The following is a 21,506-nucleotide window of genomic DNA, read 5'->3' as shown; positions in this document are numbered from 1 at the left end:
ATGCTGCGCGCTCTGTTGAGCGCAGTATATATATATATATATATATATATATATATATATGTATATATATATACATATATATATAATATATCATGTATTTGATATACTTATTATCAGATAGAGATCGCATATATATATATATTTACTTATTTATTTATCGGTTTTTGGGGTGTACGTACACTAGGAACTTGTAGTACTAGGCTGCTGGAGGGCTCGACGCACCCTAACTGAAGGCAGGTTTGTTTAAAACATTATTATATGCATAATGTGTAATTATACTCACTATCTGGCGTTTGTTGTTGAGGGTCAAGTAACAAGCTCTTCACAATTGCCTTCGTGTTGCAAGTGCATGCATACGTATAATGCATGCATTATACAATGCATGCATTCATAATGCGTGCACGCATTGTACGATGCATGCAGGCATTGTATACAATGCATGCATTGCTGCAGAGCTTGCTGCCCTGCAGCAGGTGCTGCAGCAAAAGAAACGCTGAAACTAAGACAGCCGTTTATCTCAACTGTCTTTTCATTAGAATCCACATAATCAGTCCCGGACCCTTCTGGTGCAGTGTCAGTGGTACATGAAGGCTGAAGGAGGGAGAATAAAACTGCCCCTTCGATATTATTTCGCCTGTTATTTTTGTTAATTCCTTTGTAGCACAAGTCGGAAGTCACAGGCCAGTGCTGCTGCTGCTGCTGCTGTTGTTTTTGTTGTTGCTTCTGCTGCTGCGGTTGTTGTTGCTGGTGCTGCTTCGGTTGTTGTTGCTGCTGATGTTGTTGCGCCCGTCTAACACGGCTTTTGTTCTTGTTTTCTGTTTACTGTACTTCGTCCTCTAATTATGCTCTTCGTGTATTATTAATCATGAGATTTAAACAGCATCGGCAGAAAACAGAAGGCGTATTATTTTGCTTGTCTATGCACACAACACGCATTGCTTACATCTACAGCTGAAACAGAACTTAATCTACCTACCCTTTACTACATATATATATATATATATATATTATACGTATGTGTGTTATACATGTATGTATATCATCTGTATGTGTTTGACTGTATATATATATATATATATGTAATGTATATACACATATTTTATATGCGGATATATAAGAATCTATATCTATGTACCTCTATAGGTGCATGGCATATAATATATATATATATATATATATATATGTACATGCATACTTGTTTTCATGTAAGCAAAAGGGCAGTGTAGCGTTTCCGTATTTTTAATGAGGCCAATGCCGCCAGTCTGAACTCCGATTGCGAGAAGAGGAAAGAAAGAATTAACTGACCAACCTAGACACTGGAGAAGAAAGCACTAATCATTATTATTATTACTACCGTTATGTATGACAACCCAAGAAGAACAGCAAACTATTGCATGCATGATTGTAATGTATATATATATATATATATATATGTTTTTGTATATGCATATAAATATATATATATATATAGATGGCATGTGCAGATGATACAATACGTATATATATGAAAAAATATATATACATATATATCTATGATATTAATAAATGCTTATATATGCGTATAGATATATGTATAAAGCTGTAATGGCATCATGAAAACATGCATCAAAATACTCAGGGACGCTTCCTTCTTCTAAACAAAAAACCGGACCGGGGGGAGCGTCTCGCTGCGTCTTTTTGCCGCCGTTACAATAGTTAGACCGCATATAATTAATTAATTAATTAAACTAATTAATTAATTATAGTGCAAATATTTATAATGTAGGATGCGACGCCAAAAGGGACAAAAGAGTCAACGATCATGATCATGGAATTCAGATTCGCTAGCCTGGCTGAGGCACTTGAGCGTTTTCTATCCCATTCACAATTCCTTCTTCGCCGCTGCATCGATGTCTGGAGAAGATGCAGCTTCTGCATCTGACGCATTTGCAGCAGCTGCTGCATCTGACACATTTGCTACATCGGCTGCACCTGCTATATCCCCTGCGCCTGTTGCACCCGCCGCATCTGCTGCATCTGCTGCACCTGCTGCATCCACTGCATCCGCTGCACCTAGTGCATCTGCTGCATCTGCTGCATCTGCTGCATCTGCTGCATCTGCTGCATCTGCTGCATCTGCTGCATCTGCACTGTCATGTTCGCGAAGATCGTATGAAAAACTTCGTTGCTGCCTTGCGGAAAAAGGCCTAAGCAGCGGCGACTCTTCATTCCCCGCTCTCATCTCCTGGAGTTGCTGCAGCTCCAGAGTGGCTGCTACATATCGGCCTCTCAGCCCCACAAGTTTCTGGAGATCGATGCTGTACTGCAGCGACAAATATGCAACCGCTAAGCCCGCAACGACACCTAGGCAAAGTGATGCAATCACGAATGTTAGGCTGTGCTCGGCGTCCTCGCTGCTCTCATTTTCTGAGAACACACGTTAATAACCCACAAGCAAAAGAACAAGACGTACATAAACCTCCTCATCATCATGGAGGATCATCAGGCTGAGGAGCGCAAGTGTCTGCAACCCCCAGAACGCATCGGCAATTGCCTCCTTTTCACTCTTCCAATTCAGAAAAGAGATTGTGCTTTATCGGATATTATTTTATTCAACTGTAGGGCTCAAGCGTGCCGGTGAACAATTAAAGGTCTAGGGTCTCGGGCCTGCACTTCGAGTTCTAACATTTCCTGTGCCTGGGATGTGGCGTTTGGTGCGTGTTGCGCGTTTCGGGTGTATTCATTGAACTGGAGTAATAATGGAACTTCGCTGTGAGCTGAATGAGGGGGTGGATCGCGGTGTATACAGCAGCCGCCACTGTAGATCTTTCGTTGTGTTCCTTCTCACTTGCACAGAAGATGTATCTCAGCTTGGAGCAGTAGGTTTCTTTCTCCTTGACGGAGGTAGAGGAACTGAAAGCACTGGAGTCTACGAATCCCCTGTGCACGCAGCTGAATTCATAAAAGTGACGCGTGCCAATTATGGCGCTCGAGGTGGCGGCGCATAACGCATACGCTTCATTGATCCAGTTGTCTACTGACAGAAAAGCCTCTTTACGATAGCAAGGCCGGTAACCGTGAGGGCAAGAGCAGGAGTCCGCCTGCGTGCAACGCAATACTCTCAAAATACGACATGTGATAAGCACTCATTGATTAAAACCACTCAACAACACCGCAAGAAACTGGCGTTCACTCGTGTATATCACTGGGTCCTCCCGGGGCTTAGTTGTACTGTTTAGCAAACAAAACTTCATCGCCATTTCAAGGAAACAAACTCACTGACAAATCGTAGGCACTCAATGTTCGCGATACATCCACTGTCTCAATAGAGCACTGCTCCAGAGTCATATTAGCAGGCGGGGCATCTAGGTCTTGAGGGCGGCGTGTTGTAGATGACGTCTGGAACTTAATCGGCTCAACTTTCGGTGGAGCTTTTGTCGTGAACAGTATTAACTCCACTGTTGCTCCTTCGGTGGTGTCTGGAGAGAAAGAATGCGAAAATCTCGTCCAACATATGCCGCTTTCGCACAAAGATACTTGGGGGAGAAAAGCATAATGAAATAAGAAATGCGCACACGCGAAATTGTGAACTCTATAGAAACGTATTCCAGCGTCTGAACGCGCGTTTCCCTCACACACCCCCCCGACTCATCACCCCATCACCCCATTTCTAGCGATTAAACAAGAGACGCTCCGACTGTCGTGCACCTAAATGCAGCATTTGCAATGTTGAGTACATGAACACTTCGTGCGGGCCAAACGTACTGCAAAGAGGAATATCAGGGCAAAGGCCTGTCTCCACTGTGCCTGTGGAACGCAAAGCACAGCCTCAAAAAATTGAACAAACGCAGAGTTGAGGTCGTCAACGACACCACCTCCTTCACTGTCATCTGATGATTGCAAATGTTAGCTGTAGATGAAGACATGAAAGCGGCTTTGAAAAAATCCTCACCAAAGAAAGAAAATTCACTGCAGTGTGCTGACTTCTTTCCATCTTCAAGAATGTCGCGGGTCCGTATTCGCATTGCCGAGCCGCTTCCTGCGATACTCGAAATACAGCTGCGTCCACACGTGCAAACCGCATATCAGCCTCACCCATTTTGCGTTTCATATCAGCTATGAAACTCTATTAAACAATAGAGTGGCTATAACTAGCCGTTTTAAAAGCATGTTCTGACTCTTCAGCATGTACTGGCCTGAATCCAAATACTAACAATCGCTAGTATTACGTCGTACCTCGCTGTACAAGCCGACCATTCGCTCCACTCGGTGAATTCACACTTCGGTTTCACTTCTGTGAACCCACACACATCAACGCAAATGTCCAATTAAAACGAAAGACGTTAAATGAAACACAAGCAGGTAAGCTTAGAGTTCAAGCTTACGCCTGCATAAAATCATTCCCCTCCCAGCAGCTACCCCTGCAAAGCAACAACGCAAACAGAATGCGTTCCTTGATATATGTTCCCTTCAAACGCGGAACAACAAGAGACAGCATACGAATACATGCAAATAGACGCAAATAAGCCCATACAAAGAATGGCAAAACGTAGCGGAAAAGATACACAAATAGAGACAAGCAATCGAGGCATATACAGACAATATACAAACATGTCATCCGGTGTTGTATCCGTTCTATTCCTTACCTTGCGTGAATGCGCATTTGTCAGTGAACTCTGAAGACTGGAATGGCTCTATTAGACACACGTCGTACGATTCCTTTTTCAAAAGATCCTTGCAGGTGTCCTTCAGCTCTAAGCACAACTTCTTGCAGGCTGCGGTGTCTGCTTCCGCCGGTTCCACTCCGTGGGGAGTTTTCGCAATAGCCTTCGAGCAATCTGGTATTCTTGCATCTGTTGATTTTGCAGTAGTAATACGGTGATGCAGAGCATTTGATTTCAGCAAAAAGCTGTCATCATGCAGCCAGACAAAGAAGAGGCTATGCGTAACAACGAGACACCTCACTAATGAACTGTTGAAGCTTTCAGATTACCCGATACCTAAGTGCGGGCTAAGCTATCTGACAGTCCACTTACATACTAAAGGGTTCGCTGGGTCCTTCCAGTAGCTCAGGCCGTTTTGACAGAAGTCATTCAACTCCGCCAGGCTGTGGAATTGCGTGAAGGTGAAAAGGTCCTCAGCTGAAGGGTTTCTGTAACCCGGCAGTGGGCAATGGAAACGCCCCATACCCGCGTATGCAATATAGACACTTGAATCTGGGAGTTTACTTTTCCCATCGGTTGTGGCCCACAGCGGTTTGAGTGCATCCTCTGCTGAACACAGACCGTCGGCAGCCAAAAATGAATCTTTGATGCCTTTCCAGTCTTCCAATATATCTTCCGCTGTGCACGGCTCAAGACCTTCATCCAAGCATGCGCAGCTAGGGGCAATGAATGACTGCCCTCCCGGTGACTCTGCTGGAGCTCCCTCTGCAGCACTGTCTGTGAGGAAACTGAATTCGGCGTCCGGGTTGACGACTCTGGTAAACGTTAGCCTGCAAGTTGCCGGTCGTGCTGCACAGAAAGAAATAAATTCGAATGCAGGGCGCAAATGCGTTTCCCACTGAGCTGCTGGACTACCGGTTAAACGGATTGTAACTTCAGGAAGATCTCAAATCTCAAACATCCAGACACCAGCCGTGCAGCGCGCAAGCCTTATATGTTCCAAAACTTATGGGCGGGAGAGATTGAACACTGTCTACGTATGCCGTACATATTTTCTGCTTCTCTGCAAACTTGCAGGTGAGGAAGAAGCCAGCATCAGAGAGCCCATTCAGGAAGCATCTCTTGAAAGGTGTCTTTAGAGCATCTTGTGAAGACAAGGTCCTGCACTTTGCCTCTACGGTTTTGCACTTATCAACGCAGTTTCGTAAAGACGCAGGTTCTCGGTAAGTCGCCACCACATCTGAGCATTCTGAAAAGCAGACAAAGGTATACAAAGAGCAGCACGGTGTGCCACCTGGTAGCGCACTCAGGCAACAAATCCTGATGAATCGATTTTCTTACGAGTGTCAATAAAAAGATTTTTGCACTCATCCATTCCATCCGCAGTTGAGCACAGCCTTGAAGCGTCAGATGATGTGGTAACGGCTGAGACAGGAAACAAGAAACCAGATTCTTCCACGAGCAGTTATGCAAGTTGCACCCGCTGGCATACTGTGCATATCCACTGCACGACACCTCTTTCGAGAATTTGCAACTCAGAGCTACAAGATGTTGGCTGGTCGTGCTGAATGGGTGAAACCAAATTCGAACCAGAAATTTCCTTTGTCTCGCTGATTAACTGAAGCCTCCGCTTCTGCGCCGCATGGCCCTCTGATAGTAAGCACCTGAGTCACAGGTAACTGAAGGATCTACCGGAACAAATGATACATAATAATATAATAATAATAAATGCTTTACGCTCTGTCTTCTGCGCTGGGTCTGCAACAGTATCTTACGGTCCTCCCTAAGATCCCCACACATTAGTGGTGCATACATGAAGTGTCACCGCCCATAAATCAAGAGCCAATGATGTGCAGACTCACGGAACATCACACCCGGACCACTCTGATATTTCTATGGCCCCGGATGCCGACACTTCAGCGAAACCAGCACTTGCAAAGCCCTCCTCTTCAGTTGACTGTCCTTTAACCGTCTCTGTACAACGAAATAACATACTAGTGTAGTTGCAGCGTGATCAATAGACGTATAGGGGTGTCAGACGACTGGGGGAAGCAACTCTACTACATGCTTCGATAGTTAAGCCAATACAAAAAGGCAAGCATGCCCGTGCATGCTCTCCTCACGTCTCAAACATGATTGAAGTTCTTGAATGGCTTCCATGTCGCAGTAATCTACGCCAGCTAAAACCGGCTTATATCGCCGCCGCGAGAAAGAAATCTCCCCTCCAGATAATACAGCCGAGCAACTGCTCCACTCTGTCCACTCAGCTGTCCAGCAGTAGCCTACGCACGGTTCGAGGGAATGGCCGCAGCTCTGCTTTTCTTCCAAAATGCAGTCTGGGTCTTCAGCAACAGCTTCAACAACAATGGGGCTGCGTTTTCTGTACCGCTGAGGGGAATGAAAGGGGCCCCGGCACGTTGCGTCGCAAGCAGACCATTCCCCCCACTCCCCTACAAAGCAAGAAGATGGCAGGTGTTTGATGATGCGTGAGGTCTCTTCCTCCTCGTCCGCCACTCCGGCGGCATCCGCTGCAACAGAAAGACAATAATTAATTTTGGGGCAATGTACATGCTCAGCATTCTCAGCTGCGGGTGAGGAATGCCACAAGCATCAGCACTACTGTATCAGCAGCATTACCTTCAGCCGTCTGTCGTAGTTAAATCCTCACCTGGACAGAGCACATACGGAGTAGTGTGCTGACACAGGTATGTGCCACTGACTGACTGAGGTCCAGACCCAGCTCCCGGAAGATCTGGATAAGCTGGATATGTTCTTTGAGACCAGGTCAAGGTATGGGACTGCAGCATGTTGGCCGAACATGCATCCTGGTCAAGCTGCAAGAACATCTTCGTGACTGGCTGCACTGCTTCCTCCGCAGAGTGGCAAAGGCCCCCCTCAGCATGTATTTCCTGCACCCATGTCAAATCTTGCGACGCATCCTCTTTGGTGCACGGCACGGCAAGGCCAGGGCACCCACACGTGAAAGAGGCAGAGTCCCACGCCAGGTTAGATGGGTGCGTTCGCATGTCGAAAACGCGACACTTCACCAGCGGCAAGCCTTCCTCCACAGCTGCAAAACAACGAAACTCCGCATCACTTCTTTGGAAGTCGTTCATATTAATCGCCTGTTCTTTGGCCCAACAAAAGTTAGCCATCATGATTTCGGTTCTAGGGTTTAGGGCGTAGAATCTAGGGTTTGACACATAAGGTTCAGCGTTTAGCCTTTGAGTCTTGGGGCAGTTGCTTACCTTCCCCAACATCTGCTTCCTCGGAGATGTCGTCAGGTGGACGGTTTTCAGCTGCGTCACACGGAACTGCTCTACAGTGGTCTATCATAATTCCATCACTATTCCGCAGGTCCTACGAGGCGAGTTACAAAGTTCACAACTTCAGATCCCGTGCAATTCATCTTTATCCAGACTCTGCTGCGGTGCTGCGAATGAACTAACCGGGACACGACTATGAACTCTTCCACCAAAGGTCGACAACGCTGCGGGGGATTCTCTGGAACAACCGCTACTCCTAGTGCTGTTCTGCAAGAGAATTCCAGTTACCCACTAGGAGAATTGCAGTCTTTGGAAAAGCTCGAAGGCATACGCCATTCAAGGCAAAGCAGAGGATGCGATGAGGCCGAACAATATAAGAGATATATCCCAGAGCAAATTTCGGTGCACTCCTCGTCCGTCAATGAACTGCCCTGGGCACAAAGAGAACCGTTACCACTTCAATTCAAACATCAGTTCCTTGCGGAAACAACTTCCTCCTACTCCTGTTGTTCGATAGTGGGAAGCGTATTCACCTGAACGGCCTTGACATTGCAGATGCTGCTCGAAACTGAGCATGCACAGCAATACACAAACGATATCTGACCACGAAGATGTACAGTTTATTTTGGAAATACAGCCACTACGTTTGATGTGGTTTTGAAGAGAAACCGGTGAAGCGCTTCGTCTGCGCTTACATGATGTTCCGCTTAACTGGTTAACTGCAGCAGCACAACGCACTTACACCAGTGCTGTTTAGTCAATCCCAGCGTAAGGCCGAGTACCCTGCACCCCTTTGCTTTAAAGGTCAGGTTCTAACCTAAGAGGAGTGAAATGGCTATTTGTTCACACGGCATGGGCTCAAAGCCCTCATTCCACTGCTTATTTGCCCCGTGCTCAGCAAGCTTTCACATGCCAAAAGTCTTTTTCTGGCTTCTTACTGGCAGAGATGTACAGGCCTGTAAACCGTATAGTCGAATTAGGAACCTTGAACAAAACGTCCTCCGTCACAGAGCATGAGGAAGCCCAGACTGAAGGGATCCAACCACGGCCGTCTTCCTTGTGCTGCCACTGTACAGAAAAAACTTCCTCACTGTCAGGCCTTTCTCCAGCAAGTTGCGGGAAAAAGTGGGGTGGGAAAAAAGAAGGCAAATTTGCTGGAAAATGTATATCATCCAGATCGACTTCCCTCGAGTTAAAGATCTGCACAAAGAACTCAGAGCTGTTTGCCTTCGAACCACATAGTACCGTTTCCGCAGTCCCGCCAAATGTAACAACGATCCACTGTGGGGCAGTACAAAGTTGTATCGGGCACAGGCGTGCATATCGGCGGCTATAAATAAACTATTTGCACGCAGGCCAGCTAAAGCAGCTGGCCCTTCAACTCACAGCCAATGAACGTCCTCCTAGCGACGCAGCAAGTGGGCTGCTTGAAGAGCTGTCGTAGGACATATCAGCAATCAAGTAACCCACGGAGATCGACACAAACGGCTCTACGCATGAAACGCGAATTTTGATTCCATCCGTGTTATTCTCAATTGTGCGGAACACAGCTGCAGCTGCAATTGCATTGGGAGATTTCCCAATGGCAGATTGAGGTTCTAGAAGGACAACTGCCTGAGGATACACTCACGTAGAAACATTGCGGTTTCTCCAATGAAGACAATGTGTATAGCTTTGCAAGCATCTAAAGGACTGGAAAGGTTTCCACCTGACCCTTCAAAAGTACCCTTCGAAAGACGAAACCGCTATCCGCCGAAGCTGACAAGCAACACAGGCCATCATCACCGCACCTCTGAAGGATTAGCCAATGTGAATGGGACGCGCAACAGAAAATCTCCTGCAGCAGTTATTTCGAGGCTTCCGACCACAAGTCGAATAGAAGCATGCTTTGTGACATATTGCCCTGGAGGGATGGCTAGGTAGCTGGCCACAATTTTCAGATCGGACGAAGCTGCCGTAGGTCGAACTGAGGGAAGAAGGAAACACACATTCAACGCAAGCATACAAGATTTGCATCAGGCAAGGCGACAGAGGCGTTAGCAGCCCCACCGTCGTGTGTGTTGGTTAAGGGTGCTCGGGTAATGCATAGGATGTGGCCTACCGCCGCATACGACTCCAAAAGCCTGGACCCTGAAGCTGTCGGACGTAACCTCGGAGATGCCCAGCCTTGGTATACCTGCTATATGCGTAGGCGACCCTATGAAGACAATCGGTGTGGGATAGACTGGCTGGGCAAACCGAACAGTTGTTTCCGTGCCGCTGGCCAGCATCCACGATACCGCCATATTCGCAGCTGCAGCAGGCGAACAGCATCCAAGTGGCTGCAACACAAAAGTTTGAACTATGTATCTAAGATATAACACTACAGCGGCAGCAGCATGCCGCAGCAAGTTAGTCGGGCCCTTCCCAGTTCTCTCTAGCCGAGCATACCTCCAGCTGTAGGCGTTTGGGGAGCTGAAACCATTCACAACACAGTGCACTGGCATAGCGCGTAGCTAGTCTTCTCCCCTCAACAAACGCGCCACACGATTGAAGGAAGTTTTAGTCGCGAGGGAAAACACCGATGCAGCCACTCAGGTTCAGCGGCTCACTCGTTTTGACATGGCAAAACTCCAGAACGGTGCCAACCTTTAGCCGCTCAAAACACTGGTAAAGGTCCTTGTACAAGGTCGGGTTGTCAACCATGGTGAAGCGGCACCTCCACTCAATATTCCCACAAAGGTACTTGCAGTAAGAAGTGGTTGCCTTCCAGTGATTCAGCGTCGCTGCGGTACTGCAGTCTGGTGCTAGGGAACCTGTGTGAGCAATGAACAAGCTTAAAACCCATGGCACCCTACGGGAATGAAAACTACCGGGAACTAGTGTGAAAGTGATGAGCTGCGCTCTTACTTCTCCTCGTTATCAAGTCCGTATCTGGGCCTGCAGGGCTCGCACACACAGAAAAGCTTGGCCACTACATATTACAAAAGAAGACCCGTAGCCTCGGCCAGACTGTGCCAACTACACTGCCGGGGGGGCATGTATATGCGCAAAGAAGCAACTCACCCATACAGAAGACGCCTCTTATCCACGTTCGTTTCTCGCATTGGTCATACCGATGCCCTGCTTCGTAACGCCACGATGCTGGAGTTGATGGCCAGAGAGCGCGGTTGTATTTCGCCATAATGACTCCGTTAGCACCTCTCCAAAACTGTGCTAAACTAGATTTCCACGCATACGCGGTTGCGTCGGCCTCTAAGAAGGTGCAAGGGCCTGACGAAGAGCTTGGGCAAGAGCAAGTGCCGTTATATGCATCTTCAGGGCCAGGTAGCTCAATATGGCATGCAAGTGAGCTGGTATTAGGGACGTAACAACCTTGAATAGATAAAGCGACACACAGCCAGATGTTGCGAGTTGAACCGCATTCTCCACTACTTTTTGCAGTGCACGCCTTTCGGCATTCCAAGTCATCCTCTTCTGTCGCTCCCTCCAAAGTTGAAAATGCCCTTCCGCACGATGGCCCTGCAAATATAAAGCTCACGGCCACAACACACGCAAAGCCTATGTATGTGGAAGCAGTGTGTCACGCTCCAAGATGAGGCTGCACGCACAATTCCAGCAAGATATAACAAATATACAGAGGTGAAGTATCCAAAGCCGAAGCTACTGGGGTGAAATGTGCTGAAGCCTGCATGCGATTCGGTGCAGACCGCGTTGTTGGCGATCACGTGTCTTACATCTAATGGGCCAACGGTCCAATTGCTCGTCGTGGTGATCGTCTGTGTCAGCATACAGCAACAGCAGACAACTATGGCCTTGGGATGTTCCATTAGAAATACTAGCTTCTTGATTTATAAAAGTAGAAAAATTATCTACAACTGTATAAGGTATAGTTATTGTAAATGTATCATTGCACTGCGCAGTGCAAATTCCTCATCCGACCGCAGCACAAGAAGCAACCACTCCATCGAATCGTGCGCATCTGCGTTGAAAGCCTCTAAGCGTGAAACATCAACACGCTTAACTCCACGAGTCTTGAGACGCGGGCCCTTAAAGAGATCTAAAGTACTGTGCGCAGCTTACCCTCACATAATACATACGAAGATCCTGTGTCCCCGCAGACAGTACCCAGATCAGCCATCAAAACCAACGAACCAGTTCCGGATTCGGGAGTCTTGTAGACAAGGTAATCTGCCAGACTAACAGTCGCACTCTGTGGAGTGTTTGCAATCCAGCTCCGGCTGACAGCTGCCGCATTAGCCGTGCAAGTTTTAGCGCTATTCGGGCATGCGCAAGAGTGAAAGTTGGTATCCTGCGCTTTTGTCATTACAGGATAGATGTTACAGGAGAAAGGAACGGACTCCGACGCCATGGTTACATCTGAAGAATCCAAGCAAGCACTGAAACGCTTCTGTGAAATGTTTTCTGCTAGAATGCTTTCTGCGTCCAAAACGTGTTTTCAGCTCAACAAAACAAAGCAGAGCATTGAACAAGACACGGAACACCTACTCGGGACACAGCTCCAAGAAACAAAGTAAGAAGCCCCGGCCTCAGTGCAGGTGTCCAGAGTCGTTTTGAGTCCCGATAGAGACACTGCATAATTCCGCACGTCTCCAGTTCCAAAGGCTTCAGGTAACGAACTCCTGACACTATCCGTGATATCCATTGCGGCGCAACCGGTGATCGACCTTCCGTTTTCAAGCAGCTCCCTCGGCCCGGCAACAACTTGCACGAGCGAAAACCGCTCATAATTCTCGCACTTGTTTTGAAGCCTCAGTAAGTTGGAGCTTCCAGCGTACAGTATCTCGTAAAACTCTGAAAAGAACAGCAGAGCTAAGAATGAGTCTTTGAATCTGAATCACTGTAGCCCCACTCAACAGCAGGAGGACCAACAGAAAGCTCCCTCTCCCTCTTGTGATTGCTTTGGCAGAGCATCGCCCTTGTGACAGCAGCGGCTTGTTGCCGTGAAACTGACCGCTCTGGGCAGCTCCTTCATATTCCCAACGTTTCTCTGCGGAAAAGCAAAACCCAGTAATGCGTGAAACCACTATTCCAAATGGAGAGGAGTGCAGCTGCTATTGACACGAACAGCAATGAGGGCAGTCCTTTGCTTCAGAAGATCCCTGCTGGGTGTGCAGACGATGCAAGGGAGAAACTGCATGCACTCTTCACTAGGACAGCAACCTCACGCTATGGAGGTGCTACAAAAACTGACCGAATGTGCACGCTTTGACCCGAGCTATGGAACTTGGGTCGACCGATGGAAGTTGACTAAAGTCGTAGGTCTTCCAAAGGCTTGTGAACGAATCGTATGAATCGCGTAGCTGGTGACTTCTGTGATACTGCCTCCAAAGAGTCAAACACGGTATTCTGCAGAACGGCTGATCGTTCCCTCTAAAGCAATCAGGACCAGAGTCTCCTGGACAGTCAGTGACGCAACACAGCGAAGTACACGCCGTGAACCGCTCTGGATGGTTGCAAAATAGCCAATAAATCCGTGGAGTTCCTCCAAATACGGGAGGTGTTCAGGGGCTTAGGACTGCGGAAGGGTATGCTTTCTAACGAAACCTTAAACGAACCCAAAAAGGGCTTCGGAGCAGTCGTTGTCGTTGTTGTTATTTGCCCTCCAGAGCCTGCAACGGTCAGATAAGAAGCTCAAGAAACGAAATTCTGGACCAAGAGCAACCCCACAAAGAGTAGGTTTTATGTGTGCTGCGCTACTCAGGTGACAAAGTCTACTCGTGCAACCAGGTGGTGGTGAATAACGTGGTGACAAAGCACTTTCCCTACGCAATACACTTACGTCTGCACAGCGCCCGTGCAGAAGTGTCCCTGCATGGGTCTTTCGAAGAGGCGAAAACCTCGAAATGATTCTCAGGGGCAAGATAGCGGATTGCGTTGGCCATGTAGACTTCTGCGTTCTTCCCTAGTTCCTCCATCCACGCATCGCTTGACTTTGCCTCCTCTGCCGTACAGGGAATTGTGCCAGTGGGGCAGCTGCAGGAGCTTGTACCACTGTCCCATGACGTTGTGGTTTCCACTCCGCACGGAGGAACATAGCTCGCTAGTGGAGAAGACACCGCACAGGCACGGTACAGGATACACTAATGAGAAGATCCATACGGTTTAGGTATAGGGTTTCGGCTTAGGGTTCACATACAAAAATTGGAACTTCAACAGCCAGTTGGAGCCTGCGGTGAACAAAGTGGAACAGCTGCGTGGCATGTCTGGGACAAGATAGGCTACTGGCTCACATGGGACGCAGTCATAAAATAGGACAAACTGATAGTAATTCGATGGAGGAGAGTCACATATGTCAGACAAATCAGGTTTTTCAGGGAGCTCGTCCATTCCCAACACGCAGTATATCCTGCCGTTTAGCTCCTTATCTTTTTGACAAGCGGAAGCTACCTCTTCGGCTTGAGAGTACAACATGCAGCCCCCACCTCCGCCCAGAAAGGCAGAGGGATGCCCCGAGACGAAATCCACGACTTGAAGCTCTTTTTCCTTGCAAAGTGCCTCTCCTCCGAAGGCTACACCAGAATTCAGTTGATCCAAAGAGAATTGTTGATACCCATCTGGAAAGCACAAACCCGTTGAGCATGTGCGGTGGTTCACTAATACCTCAACAACGAATCCAGGAAGCAGTACAGGGATGAAACATGAGCTAATTCCGTAGGAAGGGGCATAAAGTGGGTGAAGAGTTATGCTGGGGTGCAGATAGTGGCGTCCTTTTCAAACTTACAGTATTGCTCTTGTGGGGCGAAGCTTGGTCGAGCACCTGTATAATGCCAAAACACGCACGCCACAGCTCGAAGCCTTGCGCCCCCCCCAATCACCCGTCAGAGAATTTGCAGAAGCGATCTTACGACAGCTAGAATCCCGAAACGAGCTCTCATAATTTGGGAGCTTACGAGAGCCCGTAGGTGCAGCTGGCGCTGAGCAGCCCCCTACAAGTATGTGTAATTCAGAACTTAAGCAACCATCGTGGGTACGCACTGAAGGAACAGTTGTGCCGGAGCTTTTTCAACATCGATGAGTGTACTTGGGGCTGGCTTCTGAGTTGTTGACCTCCCCAGAATTGGGTAAAGCACGCCAAAGGGTCGGAGCAGACAAGAAAGTGAGTGGCTGCCATGCGATGCCAGGTCTCCTCGCACACAAAACTGCATTGGCGATCAATGGTTGTGGTTCCGCGAAGCTTACATTGCGGACCTCCATTCTCGTGGTCTTCTGCAGAGCGAACTACGGCAAGTACACACAAACACTCCACACGAATGTGCTCACAACGGAGGACAACGATAGCAACGACGAATGGGGGAAAGCAGAGCCATATTCATCCCACCAGGACCCCACGAGCGGTGTGATGCGTATATCGAGGCGTTTAAAAGGGAAAATACTCGAATCCTTGAGCAAGCGCGGCAAGCTTGTTTTAAACTTACCACGGTCATTGTCCGGAAAAGCGGCGCGCACTTCAGCAGGTAATTCAAGAAGTAAATACGTAAGTCCAGCCACAAGGTGAAGTATTCGTTGTACTGCCATCGTGGAGCTGCCACATGATCGTTCCAGTATGGTAGGTCACCTCTTAGGGTGGTTCAAGATCCATAAACAGGCGGAGGGTCATCGATTTCACCTTCTGGAAGACAAAAAAATGAAGCCGGCGGATGTTGGCTTCCTAAACCTGCAGAACCAGGCTTAGGGGTCTCTACAGAGGCAGCTGGTGCAAGAGGAGGTCTTGGTAGCCTCCCTAACTTGCAGCAGAACGCCACCAGCACTGCCGACTAGCCAGAGAGGAGGGTGCCCGTGGCGTTCAGCGTTGCTTTGTGAAGCCTATTGCAACAATGCACTGCAAAAAATTAAAGAATATTAGTTCTAAGGCCACGAATATGTATGGGATATAACAGGAACCGAGTACTAGTGCCAAAAAGGTATATGGAATTTCCCCAGGCATGCACGGCCTGTCTGGATGAACGACGCATCGAACAGGGCGTGGTGCTCCAATGCTGCCCCCCACATTCAAACTACATCAGAAACCTTTCAATGCATAATATTAGCAATTTTAGAAGGACAATGTAGAATTACAGCTTCGTCAGGTCCACGCGTGTGCCCCACTGGTTGGGGCGGTCGAGTTTTACAATGAAGCACATGGGTCGTTGGTCATGTTCGCCCGACCAGCCCTACTAGACAGAAGGGAACACACGTTAAGCGTCGGCTTCCTTCTTTTTTAGGATTTGAGAACTTGTCAGAGTTTTGAGTTTATCGATGTCAACGGGGTAGGGCGCAGAATTAGCACCGCACCCTAGGTGTAACTGCCTCAGCTTGGCGGACCCCGGACCACTCACCACTCTGCTGTGTTGTGGGGTTGCATACAACAGTGACCTCGAACAGAACAGCTAAAATATCTAGACAGCAAACACAGCTAAGCAGACTAGGCCATGGAAATAGTCGTTCCTTGCTGTGGATGCCACTGCAACCCAACCCCCATCGTAGTGGCGGGGAGTGTCCGGTTATCTGTGGGACTTTTCTCATTTTCGTGCAATACTTTCTAAAATTAGCAATGTTGGTGTTGGAGTAGGTGTCGATGCTGACTTCGTACGTAAGCGTAGTGGTTGTCCTCATCAGCAACGAAACCCGCGCCAACGCGCACGCAATATGTGGCCCTGCCGTGCACTCATGCTTCCTAGTCGCGCAACACATTGTGATTTATCGATTGGGATTTCCAAAGGACCGATCCAGATGGCTGCCTAGTCGAACTGGTACAACTTCGCCTCCTTTGACACAGAATTCTTTCAGGAAGTCGGAGGTGAAACAAACTCAGCTTATTTGCCTAGAGGAATCTTAAACAGGTGGAGTGGTAGGCCAAAAGGAAGGCAGCCTGCGACGTCAAACGGCATGCCATACGATGGGCGTCATCGCCCTAGCCGTTCTCCAGGCCCTCGACTCTGCCTGATCCTTTGGCATCTCCTGGCCTTTTCGAAGTGGCAGATTTTTCTGCCCTATGGGGAGGTTATTGTGTGATGCCCATTCATCGTAAACTGCTGCATCGTTGTAGATCACCTCAGTCTCGCTTGTTCAGCACCATACAGGCTCTGCCAATGGGGGGGTTGTAATATGAATTGACTTTTCCCCCGATCTTGGACGACTATGGCGGCTACTCCTTGACCATGTTCACCAGCTCGACATATCGACCCCGTAGACCCAGTACCTTTTGCACGTCGACGCTGTGCTGGATGAACCAAAGCACGAAGGCGATGCCAAGAAATGTCCCACCAAGCAGCATAATTAACATCGTAATCATCATATGACGCCGCTCCGTTTCAACGTCATCTGCCACTGAAGAATGAGCGCATACGCACACAGCCATATTTGCCCTCGATCCACAAAGCCCTACACAAAAATTTGGATGGCGACTCGTCGCTCTAGAATGAATTTATTGCAAGGCTCAAGTTTCAGTACCAACCTACCCACGCAGAAAACCGAGGAAAACTGATCTGTCGAGCACTGGTCCTCTGCAGTAAGATCGTTGAAGTCAACGACGCTCTCCTTAAACGTACGCGTCTCGCAATCGAAAAGCCCAAAGTCGCTCAGTGGAATTACAGCTGAGACAAAATGGACATGCGTTGCATATGACCTCTTAAGAACGCCTGAGTCCAGAGTGCCGCCTCGGTCTAGCGTAGCGTATCTGCTTCCTACATAGGATTCCAATAGTCACATAGTTCCTGTTTGAAGCACTTACCGACGCTATCTTCTTGGCAAAGAGCCATCATACTCTGATTCCACAACGAGCGTGATGCTTCTGCCTCCGCAAGCGTGCATGGTCTGGTGTATGAAGGGCATCTGCAAGTCCTGTGCTGCAAACAATGTGGGCAAGGAGCAATATGTGGGAAGGTCGCAATCGGACGCCGTGGTGACCCGTCTAGTGCTGTCCGATGAAAATTTTGCACTCTCTTGTTCGAAAAGCTTGCTCTGGAAGCGCGGAATTTTCGACTCTCCAGCGAGCACTAAAATTCTCACAGTTGGATCAAAGCGCGATGTCAATGTGACCCCAGCCATACTGTAGATTCCGCATGCGACGTCTGTGTCCACTTGAGTGGGTTTTTGTGTCGTGGTGGTGCTGTCAACACTGTCGGGACTCCAGGTTGCATGGGAAGGCTCCGGCTTGGGTGTTATGAGGAGATTAACCGTTGCATCTGACTTATCTGGATGATACAATCGGGCGCATTGAGGCAGGGGAAGCACGACACATTTTTCCTTGGCGATCTTGTTGACAGCACCGGGATATTTATGTGTTGGCTCCTTAATCGTTCCGACTTAATGCTAGTGAATGCAAGCGCCACAGGTTTGTGCAGTGAAGTGCAAAACGTACCGCAGATCTCTTGGAAACTACAGGGCTCTGTCTGCACAGTCCCTCCCTCATCGCCTTTGTCTCCACCTGCCGGAGAGCAACGCGCAACAGGCACTGGCGTTTGTCGGCGCCATCAGTTGCACTGAATCTGCCAATCCTACTGATGGGCCATGAACCTATCTAGATGTTCAAAAGTCGTACTTGTCGTGCCCCCAATTCTGCACAGCTCGCCTCCCGTTGTGCTTGGTTCCAAAATCTGTCTTGTGCGTATTCTGACGCTTGCCTCCACTCCTCCCACGCCACTGCGGCAAGTTGCGCTGCACGCTGACCACTCTCCCCACTCCGAGTAAGTACAGTTCTTCGGCACAATCTTGCAGAAAACTACTCCTCTGCCGGCGAAGGCTGTGCCCTTACTGGAGCACTGCGCATTGAAACCCGTGGTCTCGCGCCTCGTAGCGATGCATGACAAGTAGTCAAAAGTACTGTCTGCGCAGTCCTCCTTAATCTCACGGCACTTGCTCTCGCACTCCTCAGCGCTTACACTGTCAATTCTGGGTACTAGCATTGAGCAATCGAGGTAGACGTCGTCTGCAGGCACAAGCGGTCGTGGTCCGACAAATCCGTTTTGAGTAAAGAGAACCCAAAGGCTTGTATAAAAAGCTCGCACGGTTTTGGATCCGTTCAGAGTTTGTGAAGAACGGCAGGGTGAACATACATGGCGTGCTCGCAGATAGATCATGCTGTTCCTCGAGCCCATTCGCGCAGTACTCATTCATCTCTGCTGCAGTTTGAAAGACGGTATATGTGGCAGCATCTTCTTGCTGCTGAAAGTTCTTGCTGTTGCTAAGGGGACAAAATATCTTGGCTGAGTCTGCTGCAGCAAAGAACAGCTTTGAATCAGCGGTTCCAGGTGTGCCGTCGCCAAACAATGCTCCGGCCGTGTTCTGGTGAGGACAAGATGGCACTGCAGCCAGGGAAATGTGACGCGACTCGAAAACCTCTGTGGCAGTGCACGGGACGGAATCCGGAGTGAGGCACAAGCACTGCGGGGAGGGGCTGTTTGGGTCTAGAAACCGGAACTGTGAAGTCTCGTCATCATTCATCCGAGAAAAACTTGGGAAACAAGTTGGAGTCGTTGTTTCTGAAAAGCCGACGGAACTTAACACAGAATATTTTGAACTGGAGACACAAGACAATTATCAATTGGCACTGCTCATCACCTACATGAGCTGATGTCCATCAGGCATACCTTTGACAAGCTTTTGCGTGTACGTGCATTTGCCACCAACTGGTTGGTTCTCAGTAACGTAGTCAGCAAAACACTGAAGAGGCGTTTTCCCTTTGAGCATGGCTTCTTTTGAGCATAAATCAATAATCTTTTGGCATTGCTCCTTGCAGAATTGCCTCTCTTCCAAAATGTCATGTACAGGCACGAGGTCGTCGCAACCTGCGTCACCCAACATCGATGCAACCGCAGTAGTAAGAGGATGTTCAGATGATTCAACAAATACTGGTAAAATGCTCTCTAAAACAGCTGATAGCCGACGTACTAGGTTCTCGGTCGTTTCTGCAAGGCCCCAGAGAGTTTGGGCAATCTTCAATTTGTGTGCCTGCAAGCAGCCATTTTGACGTATGCGCAAGATGTAGAAATTATTGCACCAAATGCCCCACACTCGCCACAAATGGGTAGCGTAAGACATTTGGTTAGGGTCTGCAGGGTCAAGGCCAGTGCTTACTATGGTACACAGGCGCATCTTCTGCACTCGAGTTCTGCCTTATGCTTAATTTGTATCGTTTGGCACTCTGGCCATTTAACAGGCACCTGAAGCGGACGGCCAAACAATACTCAGGAGACGGAAACAATGGAAATAAAATTATAGGGCAAATGCGTACAGGGTCTGGCAAATCTTGCTGCTGCGCTGCTTATGTAGACCTTACGGTGCGTCGCAAGATGACCACTCTGACCACTTCTCACTTTGAACCACGGCATCTTTGGTGCTGCTCATCTGCAGAGCGCTAGGCTGCAGTTGCGTTTTCGAGTCATTGTCTCCTTGCCCTGCAACCAATGCCCGTAGTCGTATACGCTCATGCTCCCTGCTCATCATGGAATCTATTCACTGTCGTCTTTACGTTCAGCCTCAGTATGCTATAACTAGTACACTCAGTGGAAACAAGCGGTGGCGCACTGCCATTGCCTACTAATAGCTCAGTGAAGTTGTTGTAGCTAGCCAACTAAACCTGAGCTTCTGCCAACAGTAGCGATTCACCGTTGCACCGCGAAGCATCGTATTCCTTCAAATCGAGCGCTGAGCAAGCCTCCCCTGCTTCTGCAGATACTAGCTTCTCCCTATAGGACGTTGTGACGGGAGAGAAGCCGAACTCGAGGAGCTTCTCCGAGCAGCTGGACCACTCAGTCCATTCGGAGTGACGACACAGTGAATCGCAAGGAATAGACGTGTCAAACACGCAAGGCACGGTCTCCTCTAGTATACACGGGGCTCCATTGCCCCTGGAAGGCAACAACTGAGGCCGCCGGCGCCTCCGCACCGGAGTTGGTCCCTGGAGACTGGCACGCAATAACGCAACCATGACCAGAAGAATGGTGTGCCCATGCTTCCAGCTACCTTCCTGGATATGAGTTGACGATTGCCTGTATGCATTCCACTCCTTTTCCACGTGTCGGGCCTTGCAAGCCACCCACGCCGATATGAGCTTACTTAGGTGGTGTGCAGGTTGCGGAGCAATCTGACCACTCAGACCAGTCGCCCGGTAAACAATCTGCATTTTTAGGCCAGTCCCAAGTCGGTGCAGTCGTGCTCGTGGTGGTAGTCAATGAAGCAGCTGCGCACGTGCATCGCGGCACCCCAACGTCAGACACCCCAAAGTTGTGGCGGTCTAATGCTAAGCAGGACCAACGCGCCATGTTAAGAATGGCACACAGCATGTTGATAGTCCCCATTCTCTGGGCAACAGTTCCACGAACAGGACTTACATGGGCAAAACACCAACGGAGTGTCGACTACGCATTGGTTGTAACCGCTTTTGTTGATTCGCCCGTTGAGATAGACATCATCTAGGGAGTAAAGCGGCAGTTCCCTTTGTTGCCACCCAAGGTTTGAAGACGCAGTGCACAGATCACTAGCCACTTGCATAAATCCCCGAGCAACTGGCTGCACGGATTCCCACATGCGGCATATGTTGCCTGCAAGAAACGAGCACGCACCATATATTCCGCATTTGGCCTTTGGCTGGGCAGGCCGCATGGAGCCATGGCTT

General features: G+C 48.7%; 2 protein-coding genes across 2 annotated transcripts; both read right to left on the bottom strand.

Annotated features, from left to right (window-relative positions):
* Window positions 1-1,861: 1,861 nt before the first annotated feature.
* Window positions 1,862-15,427, bottom strand: EAH_00007650 (thrombospondin type 1 domain-containing protein, putative; the record flags this gene model as incomplete). The annotated part of the gene is made up of 28 exons (XM_013395816.1): window positions 1,862-2,406; window positions 2,828-3,080; window positions 3,259-3,458; window positions 3,745-3,786; window positions 3,932-4,038; window positions 4,216-4,273; window positions 4,626-4,888; window positions 5,231-5,492; window positions 5,692-5,892; window positions 5,985-6,068; window positions 6,767-7,171; window positions 7,312-7,713; window positions 7,892-8,003; window positions 8,443-8,477; window positions 8,848-9,136; window positions 9,296-9,523; window positions 9,700-9,875; window positions 10,011-10,202; window positions 10,501-10,704; window positions 10,955-11,410; window positions 11,972-12,268; window positions 12,398-12,703; window positions 12,864-12,899; window positions 13,104-13,304; window positions 14,143-14,466; window positions 14,634-14,669; window positions 15,092-15,130; window positions 15,328-15,427. The coding sequence occupies 28 exons, from the start codon at window positions 15,425-15,427 to the stop codon at window positions 1,862-1,864; spliced, it is 5,853 nt and encodes a 1,950-aa protein (XP_013251270.1).
* A 1,609-nt stretch (window positions 15,428-17,036) lies between these two features.
* On the bottom strand, window positions 17,037-21,189 carry EAH_00007640 (thrombospondin type 1 domain-containing protein, putative; the record flags this gene model as incomplete). The annotated part of the gene is made up of 11 exons (XM_013395815.1): window positions 17,037-17,218; window positions 17,350-17,484; window positions 18,252-18,317; window positions 18,645-18,788; window positions 18,946-19,371; window positions 19,480-19,677; window positions 19,781-19,840; window positions 19,967-20,052; window positions 20,196-20,286; window positions 20,498-20,796; window positions 20,981-21,189. The coding sequence occupies 11 exons, from the start codon at window positions 21,187-21,189 to the stop codon at window positions 17,037-17,039; spliced, it is 1,896 nt and encodes a 631-aa protein (XP_013251269.1).
* Between the last annotated feature and the right edge of the window lie 317 nt (window positions 21,190-21,506).

The sequence above is a fragment of the Eimeria acervulina genome, genomic scaffold, assembly GCF_000499425.1.
Source record: "Eimeria acervulina Houghton genomic scaffold, Eah_scaff35, whole genome shotgun sequence".
In the NCBI taxonomy this organism is placed as follows: domain Eukaryota; phylum Apicomplexa; class Conoidasida; order Eucoccidiorida; family Eimeriidae; genus Eimeria; species Eimeria acervulina.
Note: the sequence above shows the minus strand (reverse complement) of the source record. Positions and strands in the feature narration are given on the sequence as shown.